Source organism: Pseudophryne corroboree, chromosome 7, assembly GCF_028390025.1.
Source record: "Pseudophryne corroboree isolate aPseCor3 chromosome 7, aPseCor3.hap2, whole genome shotgun sequence".
In the NCBI taxonomy this organism is placed as follows: domain Eukaryota; kingdom Metazoa; phylum Chordata; class Amphibia; order Anura; family Myobatrachidae; genus Pseudophryne; species Pseudophryne corroboree.
In genome coordinates this window covers 159,930,794-159,941,030 of record NC_086450.1, presented here as the reverse complement: position 1 = coordinate 159,941,030, position 10,237 = coordinate 159,930,794, and the positions used below count along the sequence as shown (strand labels likewise).

The window sequence follows — 10,237 nt, the reverse complement described above, 5'->3', positions numbered from 1 at the left end:
CAGTTTACCCGGCAACAGTGCGTACGCTGTGACTGTCCAGGAAACAGATGTGGGCGTGACACTCCAGGCACCAATAGTATTTCCCTTGCTTACCATTATTTCTGTTCTAAACACCCGCATTCCAATAAACATGAATTCTGCACTATATGCCCCCATAACTGCCCGCCATATAGTTTACTGTCGCAGAGTGTATCTAGTGCAGATGGGAGGATGCCACAAACACGTACGATCACATCACTGCTTTTTCTTATATGCCCTTTTTTCCTTCTTACTCTCCTTGCAGTATTTTCAGTTTCCAAACGGAAACGCAAAGTCAACAAAGTGGAGCTTGCTGCACGGGCAATGACAAAGGTGCTGGTTGAAGAACTGCGCGACATGGACAACAACATGCAGCAACAGGAGGATGCCGCCAACTCCGTTTTATAGAGGCGGAAAGAGAGCTGCAGCAATCCTTCATAACGCACATAACGGGACACCAAGAACGCATCTTGTGCGACTACCAAGACCGGCAATTTCAGTTCCTGGAACGCATCTTGCCTCGCATTCAGGGTACCCATATGTACCCAGCTATCCAGGCCCCTCCTGTCCCTGAGCAGAGTTATCCCCCGTATTCTAGAGGTCCCTACTATGACCGCCCTAACCCGAATCATCTCCAGATTACAAAGTGTATAGACAATTGCCATAGGCAGTGTTTGCCTTGGACCGTGTATTTAACTTTGATAGTTTGGCCCAGTTATACGGTCCCAATTTTCATGTTTGGAAGGGGGGAAGGGTGGGATTGGGTTTTTGGGGGATTTTATATTAATATGTTTGCTATGTGTTCGCCACATGTTCTCATTTTATGCCAAGCTTTACTATATATATATATGCCTGTGCATTTAACCGATTGGTTTTGTGCAATTAAAACAAAGGATAAAACAGTGCAAACTTTTTGTTCATGTAAAATTGTAAACATTATGAATTATTTTAACATCTCGTTAAGGTTGGTACAAATGGTTTCCCTAATGAGTTCGGCACTAGAGGAATGTTGCCCACCAGACACCTCCAAATCTACACTAGAGGGTGTCACTTCAGGGTCCTTCACAGTCCACTCCTCTGGAAACTGTTCCTTCTGCAGTTCACATATGTTGTGAAGGACACAGCAGGCTGCTACTACATGGGGCATAAATTTGAGGTCAACATCATTCCTCTTCATGAGACAGCGCCAACATCCTTTCAGGCGGCCAAAGGCATTCTCCACCACCATCCATGCCGAACTCAGAGTATGGGTATATGCCACTTGGATGGGAGACAGCTGCAAATGCTGGGTGTACCCCTTCATTAGCCAGTGGCGTAAAGGGTAGGCTGCATCACCAATGATGTGGACTGGGATGTCCACCCCATCCACTGTCTTTGATTTCTGAAAAGAAATACAAGAGTATGAGTATCACCTGATTGCTGAAACAGGTATGGGGGTGAAGCAGGTGACAGCAATCTACAGGGACTCCTATTTCAATAAACCTTTTACAAAGATAAACACTACAGGCCACACATATTCCATCATAACTGACAACCAAAAGTGAAATCTGGCAAACCCTTTAAAGAAACATTGGAGGGGGTGGGGGTGTGAATAAAAAATAAATAAAATAAATATAAATATATATATATATATATACATATATATTTATTTTATTTTATTTTTATTATTTTTTTTACCTCTCTGGGAAAAAGCCATCCACCCCGCTTGTCCTCCGCAATCTTGTACAAATCGGAGTTGGCAAGAACACGAGCGTCATGTGCTCGCCCAGGCCAGCCAATATATACATCAGTGAAGCTAAAAGACATTTTGTAACAATTTTTACAAAAAATAAAGGCACACTGCATTAAAAAAAAAAAAAAAACACTGACAAATTTACTTACCAGTATTTATGGTCAACCACAGCCTGTAAGACAATGGAATGCCATCCCTTGCGGTTATAATAATCCGCCGGGTTGTCACGGGGGGCAATGATGGGGATATGGGTCCCATCGATGGCACCGGCACACTGAGGGTACCCACGTTGCACAAAGCCTTTGATGGTGTCATCTAGGCGCTGCCCTTGCGGTAAGCAGATAAACCTTTTGTATAGTGTATCCAGTATAGCCTTCGTCACCTGGTGTATAACAGTGCAGACAGTGGAGATCCCAACACCGAACAAACAGGAGATTGTGCGGTACTCTCCTGGCATAGCATACCACCACAGCGCAATCACCAGTCTCCTCCTTGGCTGGATGGGTGTCCGGTAGTGGGTGGTCTGCATAGTAAGTGCAGGGGTGAGTAGGTCCAGCAGGTACTGGAACGTTGGACATGACATGCGAAAGTGGCTCATCTACTCCTCATCTTGATAAGCCTCCGCAGTCTCCATGAAAACATCACCATGAGGGCGGTCTCTGGTCCACATTCTTCGGTCGGACACGGTACTAATTCGCATAACAGAAGCCAGAGTCTGCGAAATCAGGGTTCTCCTCCTGCGCAAATACTGGTGCCGAGTCCTGGCCCTCTCTGCCAAAAATAAAGCTCTCCTCCTCCAGGTATAACTCTGCACTATAGAGCACAAAGTCAGAAGCTGCATCAGACTCTCACTTGCTGGGTCAAACAGCAGTAAAGCCCAAACAATCAGGAACACAGGCATACACAGTGGTACTCCGTCGGCCATGATTGCTGCAATGAGGTGAGCAGGCCTGCCCTCCCTTCCTCTCTCCCTCCCTCTCTGTAATGACCTCATATTTGTGGGCCTTAAAAAGGGCCATTTCTAATCACATTCTCATAAAATGCAGGGCCATCCCGGGTTCAGTATGAAAGGTGCCGACCCGGGATGTCCCGGCTCCAAATGCTGGTATAAACGGGGCCCAACCCGGGAATGTCCCTGCATGATCCCGGAACCGAATTCCCGGGTAAGACCCTGCATTTTTGGTCTGAAAGGGGTATAAGTTATCAACCAAGTGCGAGAAGGTTTACTATAAAAGTTTTTTGTAGGCTGCATCAATATTTGTTTTAGGTTAGGACCTCCTGCAAAGGAAATTAATGGCTTTTTTTCACACTTTTGAATGCTTTATCAGTGGCTATTATTGGCCAATTCTTCTTCACCGAACTGGCAAAAACTGGAGCATTGACATCAAGTAGTGATGACCATCCTATCAGCCACTTGCGATGTAGATTTAGTCCATGCTGAAAAATGTGTTTCGCCCTACTGAGTGTCTTCCTTATCACACCTGGTGCATAGCCCTTCTCCTCAAACCTATTTGCCAGGGCCGTTTCTAGCCAATTTGGCTACCAGTGCGAGATTTAGAAATGTGCCCCCCCCCATTCACATAAAAAGAAGCCCCCCCCCCCATAGATATAAAGAGTAAAAGCATGTGGCAAGGGGGCGTGGCCTCATTAAAATGGACGTGGCTTTGTTAAGATGGGCGTGGCCTCATCTGATCTCATCATCACGGCCACCACAGGATAAAAAAATAAATAAAAGTCCTCATTTTACACATTACAGCAGGCACGCGACCCCATTTTACACAGCACGGCAGGCAAGTGTCCCCATTTTAAACAGCACGGTAGGCATGTGTCCCCATTTTACACATTGCGGCAGGCACGTGCCCCCATTTTACATATTGCGGCAGGAAAGTGTCCCCATTTTACACATTGCGGCAGGCAAGTGTCCCCATTTTACACATTCCGGCAGACAGGTGTCCCTATTTTACACATTGCGGCAGGCACGTGCCCCCATTTTACACAGTACAACAGGCAAGTGTCCCCATTTTACACATTGTGGCAGGCACGTGCCCCCATTTTACACATTGCGGCAGGCACATGCCCCCATTTTACACATTGCGGCAGGCACGTGCCCCCATTTTACACATTGCGGCAGGAAAGGGTCCCCATTTTACACATTGCGGCAGGCACATGCCCCTATTTTACACAGTACGGCAGGAAAGTGTCCCCATTTTACACATTGCGGCAGGCACGTGCCCCCATTTTACACATTGCGGCAGGAAAGTGTCCCCATTTTACACATTGCGGCAGGCAAGTGTCCACATTTTACACATTCCGGCAGACAGGTGTCCCTATTTTACACATTAAGGCAGGCAAGAGTCCCCATTTAACACATTCCGGCAGACTGCGTCCCCATTTTACACATTCCGGCAGGCAAGAGTCCCCATTTTACACATTCCGGCAGACAGGTGTCCCCATTTTACACAGTACGGCAGGTGGGGGGGGGGGGGGAGAGAGGGAGAGGGGCTGACTTACATTTGAAGCGGTTCTTCCCGCTCTTCAGCCGCCTCTCCCTCATCTGCGCGGCGCCGCCGCCGGACGGCTTGGCTCCCCCTTCTCCCTCCTCCCGAGTGCTCAGCTCGGGGGGCGGGGTTTCACGGAATAACGCGATTGCGTTGTGGCGTCATGACGCAAACGCATAATTCCGCGAAACCCCGCCCCCCGAGCTGGGCACTCGGGAGGAAAGGGGAGGGGGGATTCAAAGTCCTCAAGAAGTGCCGCGGCGGGCGCCCGCCGCAAGAAACGGCACTGATATTTGCCATCTCACTTAACTGGATATCCGCTAGATCACTCTCAGTATTATTCCGCATCACACGAAGAAACTACGAGATCGGCAGTCCATTTTTAAGAGATTTGGGGTGATGGCTGGTACTGTATAATAGTGTATTTCTATCTTTACTTTTACGGTACAAAGTTGAACCCATTCTTTTTAGTCGCATTTCCCATACGTACTAAGCACCGGAATGCTGAGAGGGATTCCATCGAATCCATTCCGGCAACCCCTGCGGTCGCCACGGCCCTCTGCGCATGCACAAAGACAATCCTGGGCTGAAACTCAGAAGTCCTGACCTCAAAAAGGGCAGCTCTTATTGTGAGAGGTTCCTTTGTAATACTAATCGCATATGTAAGTACATATAATACAGTGCCACACAATGGTCAAGAGTGGTACTGCAGTAGCTGTGTTCAGTAAGGCTATTAACCAAACTACACCAACATACTTCTCTCTGCTTGTCTCAAAATATCTCCCAACGTGACCTCTCCACTCTACAGAAGATCTGTTTCTCTCATCCACACGCATTATTTGCTCCCATTCACAATTGCAGGACTTCCTTCGGGCTGCATCTACTCTGTGAAATGCTCTCTCATGCGCAACTAGACCCTCCTCTTGTCTCCAAACCTTCAAGCGTTTCCTGAAAACTCACCTCTTCAGGCTAGCTTATCAAATTCCAGAACCACTCACATAACCTTAATAAATATTCATATCTAATTATATATTTTCTTTAATTTGACATCCTCCTGACCTCTGGTCAACTCTTTTGTGTGACTACATCATCCAGCACACCAAAAAACTCCTTGTGTATCATTGCCTATTTTCCTATAGATTGTAAGCTTGCGAGCAGGATTTTCCTGCCTCTATGTCTGTCTGTTATTACCCTGTTTTGAGTTATCACTGCTGTTCCAGCGCAATGGAATATACTGCACTATATAAGAATAAATAAAATAAATTATAGCTATAAGTAGTCCAGATACCTATACCCAAGGGAGTAGCTACTGGAGTGCGGTTGTTATGTGGGCTGCAGCACCTCCGAGGCCCACCTACCCCCTTCACACAGCTCACCACAGGGGACATGACAATAATAACAGTCACAGAACGAAGTGGTAATTGCACTGGCTCCACTATGCAGCAATTTGCCGATCATAGACAGCTGCGTCCTCCTACTTCCACTATGTAACTATGGGGGCGGGGCTACACGCAAAGCCAGATTAACAATGGGGCAGGTGGAGCTGCAGCTCCTGGACCCCCATTGAAAACAGGCCCACAGCAAACTAACAACGTTGACAGCAAAACACTTTTTCCTGTCACAGACTGCCAGCGGCCATCCTCTCTCCCGTGCCCCGCCTCCTCCAGCTCTAGCACTCTCACCTGAGATCTGTGGAGCTGTGCAGGCAGTGTGGTGGCTGCCACTCCCCTCCGCTTCAGTCACTCCTCCTCTTGGGGTCCTGTTGTCACTCACAGTCCCAAGCTCTGCCCCCAAACTGCACGGGAGGTGTTGCTGCATGAAGCCTGGCAAGCTTAATGGCTTCTTGATTATTGTGTGTATATTGTTTGTGTGTTGTGTGTGTACTGAATGTGTGTGTACCGTATGTGTGTGTAGTGTGTACCGAGTGTCTATATGTGGTGGTGGGGATGTTTGTGTGTACTTTATGCATGTGTGTAGAGTGTACTGTGTGTATATGTGATGGTGGTGTGTGTACTTTTTGTGTATGTAGTGTGTATATGTATATATGGTGGTGGGGGTGTACTTTATGTGTCTATAGATTGTAAGCTTGCGAGCAGGGCCTTCCTACCTCTATGTCTGTCTGTTTTTACCCAGTTTTGTTCTATTACTGTTGTTCCCCAGTTTTGTTCTATTACTGTTGTTCTAATTGTAATGCGCAACGGAATATGCTGCGTTATATAAGAAACTGTAAATAAATAAATAAATACTGTGTGTGTATATGTGGTGGTGTGTGTGTGTGTGTGTGTACTTTATGTGTGTGTAGTGTGTACTGTGTGTGTATATGTGGTGGTAGGTTACTCTGTAATCCTCACTCTGTGATCACCATGCAACCACATTATGCTTAGCAACATTTATACTACAGGTTGAGTATCCCATATCCAAATATTCCGAAATACGGAATATTCCGAAATACGGACTTTTTTGAGTGAGAGTGAGATAGTGAAACCTTTGTTTTTTGATGACTCAATGTACACAAACTTTGTTTAATACACAAAGTTATTAAAAATATTGTATTAAATGACCTTCAGGCTGTGTGCACAAGGTGTATATGAAACATAAATGAATTGTGTGAATGTAGACACATTTTGTTTAATGCACAAAGTTATAAAAAATATTGTCTAAAATGACCTTCAGGCTGTGTGTATAAGGTGTATATGAAACATAAATGCATTCTGTGCTTAGACTTAGGTCCCATCGCCATGATATCTCATTATGGTATGCAATTATTCCAAAATACGGAAAAATCCGATATCCAAAATACCTCTGATCCCAAGCATTTTGCATAAGGGATACTCAACCTGTATCATGATTTGCATGCAATTATGTATTCTTGTACTTCAAATTTCACTCATTAATAGTACATAGTTAATGAAGATATAATGGGCTGATGTTTGCCTAGTCAAATACAGTGTAATTTATCACCATTCATCAGCATAACATTTTTCTCATTGGTAGCCTGTATTTATTAGCCATAGTATTCATTACATGCAATCTTGGGTCCAGGGACGTGCAGTCAGGGGAGGCAGGGGAGGCAGTGCCTCCCCTGTCATTAATGATTAAAATAATATAAAGAAGATACTTATGACACATATTCTGTGTCACAAGTAATTTCTTTATCTTATCCTAATCATTTTAAGCCTAAAAAGTCGTTTGGGAGGCACTGATAACAGTGCTTCCCGTTAACTATAGGAACTGGTTCAAGCTGGAGGGGCGGGGCCAAGTACTGGGCTGTCAAAGCCCATTGAAAACCGGAGCTGAAAACGGCACTTATCCAAGTGCCTCGTTGACAGGGGAAACCCGCCCCTGTCAGCGAGGCAGATGTGATTGGACAGCGGATCCAGTGCTGGATCCGCTCGTCCAATCACCCGAAGAGGCAGCAGGACCCGGCGCTACTGTGGAGCAGTCACCACAGTTACAGTAGAGCGGCGGGGTGAATAGGCAGCGGGACCCGGAGTTGAAGCCAGTGCCGGCCGCGTAGACAGCAGACCGAGGAGGGCGCTGCTGCGGACCTACATCGCCGCAGCCGCCCGCTGTGCCTGGATGCCGCTGGGTGTCCGCCTGCTCCCAGCCCTCCCGCGATGCCAGGGAACTGGTGGAGGCAGTGGTGGATTGACCTCCCCCCTGTCGTCTGGGAAGGGTCCCGCGGTGCCACCAGTGCATGAAATCCAGTCCCAGCCCACGGTGTCAGTGTGGAACAAGAGACCCTGAAGGGGCCATGGCTGCCCGCTGCTGCACTACTGGAGCAGGTACCGCCCGCCGCTCACCGCCGCCAGCCACCCGCTGCTCACTACCACCAGCTGCCCACCGCCGCCACCTGCAACAAATGGCAGTCAGAGGGACCTCACCGCCGCTGCCCATTGGTGCCTCCGCTGACCACAGTCAGGTAATGTTCCCCTGCTGTCACCCTTTCTCCCTGTCGTTACTGTCCCTGTCCCTATTGTCACTCGCTGTCTCCCTGCTGTCATTGTCGTCACTCTCTCTCTCCCTGCTGTCACTGTCATCACTCTCTCTCTCCCTGCTGTCACTGTCGTCACTCTCTCTCTCGAACAAAGAGAGCGACCGTGCACTGGTATATACTAAATTGCAGAAATTATTATAAGAAACCAAAAATTGGACAGTTATATTGTTGGAAAGGAGTAAATTAAACCTTTCAATTAAAGTCCCTATTGGTGGTGCGCCCAGAGCCAAAAAGCACAAGTACTAGCAAAGGGAGAGAAAGAAAGCTCTTGTGTGGGCGCACTCTTGGAAAAAACAGAAAAAAATATATTTTTTCTTATTCAGTTATTAGTAGGAAATGTTAAAATCTGTATTTATTGATCATAAATTAAAAAATTACCCCTCTATGATCCAAGGAAAGTGTAAGTATAGGAAAGACATGAGGAAATATAATATAATATAATATAAAATAAAAATGTTCTGGTCTGTTAATCACATGAAAAGGATTAGAAGGGCTGCAGACACTTGGTAGTCTAACACCCGTTTCTCCTGACCAGTACAGATAATCTGTATTAATGAGACCGACCAAGAAGGTCAAAATGTCTTGAAAAAAACCACTACGATCGGGTTAATATCAAGTATTTGTTATTCACCTATTATTTAATGTTACGCAAAATTAGAAATATCTGTGTTGATATGACCTGAACGCAGAAAAAGTAAAGGAAGTTATTGAAAGAACAAGTAGTGGTGATACTGCTGTTGGTGTCCACCCTTCGGAAGAAGGGGAATAGTCCCTACTCTACAACACCGGGTATTCCCAGGGAGTCTCCTCTCAAGGTACTGACCCGGCCCAACGCTGTTTCGCTTCCAAGATCAGACGAGATCGGGCATTAGCAGCGTGGTGTGGTAGTAGAGAGGGTATCTACCAATGAGAGTGCACCTATATGGAGATGGTAGAGTAAAGATTTAGAAAGATGGTCATATAGTATGTAGATCTGCTTTCCACGTTAGGCAGGGTGAAACAATTGTCACACAGTGACAAGGTGCACCCTGGATCGTGAATGAGAGTCTACAGAAAATAGTAAGAAGTGAATAGTAAGAAGTATTTTCTGTAGACTCTCATTCACGATCCAGGGTGCACCTTGTCACTGTGTGACAATTGTTTCACCCTGCCTAACGTGGAAAGCAGATCTACATACTATATGACCATCTTTCTAAATCTTTACTCTACCATCTCCATATAGGTGCACTCTAGATACCCTCTCTACTACCACACCACGCTGCTAATGCCCGATCTCGTCTGATCTTGGAAGCGAAACAGCGTTGGGCCGGGTCAGTACCTTGAGAGGAGACTCCCTGGGAATACCCGGTGTTGTAGAGTAGGGACTATTCCCCTTCTTCCGAAGGGTGGACACCAACAGCAGTATCACCACTACTTGTTCTTTCAATAACTTCCTTTACTTTTTCTGTGTTCAGGTCATATCAACACAGATATTTCTAATTTTGCGTAACATTAAATAATAGGTGAATAACAAATACTTGATATTAACCCGATCGTAGTGGTTTTTTTCAAGACATTTTGACCTTCTTGGTCGGTCTCATTAATACAGATTATCTGTACTGGTCAGGAGAAACGGGTGTTAGACTACCAAGTGTCTGCAGCCCTTCTAATCCTTTTCATGTGATTAACAGACCAGAACATTTTTATTTTATATTATATTATATTATATTTCCTCATGTCTTTCCTATACTTACACTTTCCTTGGATCATAGAGGGGTAATTTTTTAATTTATGATCAATAAATACAGATTTTAACATTTCCTACTAATAACTGAATAAGAAAAAATATATTTTTTTCTGTTTTTTCCAAGAGTGCGCCCACACAAGAGCTTTCTTTCTCTCCCTTTGCTAGTCACTCTCTCTCTCCCTGCTGTCACTGTCATCACTCTCGTCACTCTCTCTCTCCCTCTCCCTGCTGACACTGTCGTCACTCTCTCTCTCCCTGTCGTCACT

General features: G+C 45.8%; 1 protein-coding gene and 2 pseudogenes across 1 annotated transcript; 1 reads left to right on the top strand and 2 right to left on the bottom strand.

The window, feature by feature from the left end:
• Positions 1–961: 961 nt before the first annotated feature.
• On the bottom strand, positions 962–2,333 carry LOC134944072 (uncharacterized). Its single transcript, XM_063932607.1, has 3 exons — positions 1,900–2,333; positions 1,696–1,813; positions 962–1,399 (listed from the first exon to the last, which is right to left on the bottom strand). The coding sequence occupies exons 1-3, from the start codon at positions 2,331–2,333 to the stop codon at positions 962–964; spliced, it is 990 nt and encodes a 329-aa protein (XP_063788677.1).
• Positions 2,334–9,019: 6,686 nt separating this feature from the next.
• LOC134946535 (5S ribosomal RNA) lies at positions 9,020–9,138 on the bottom strand (annotated as a pseudogene).
• A 347-nt stretch (positions 9,139–9,485) lies between these two features.
• On the top strand, positions 9,486–9,604 carry LOC134946523 (5S ribosomal RNA; annotated as a pseudogene).
• The last annotated feature ends 633 nt before the right edge of the window (positions 9,605–10,237 follow it).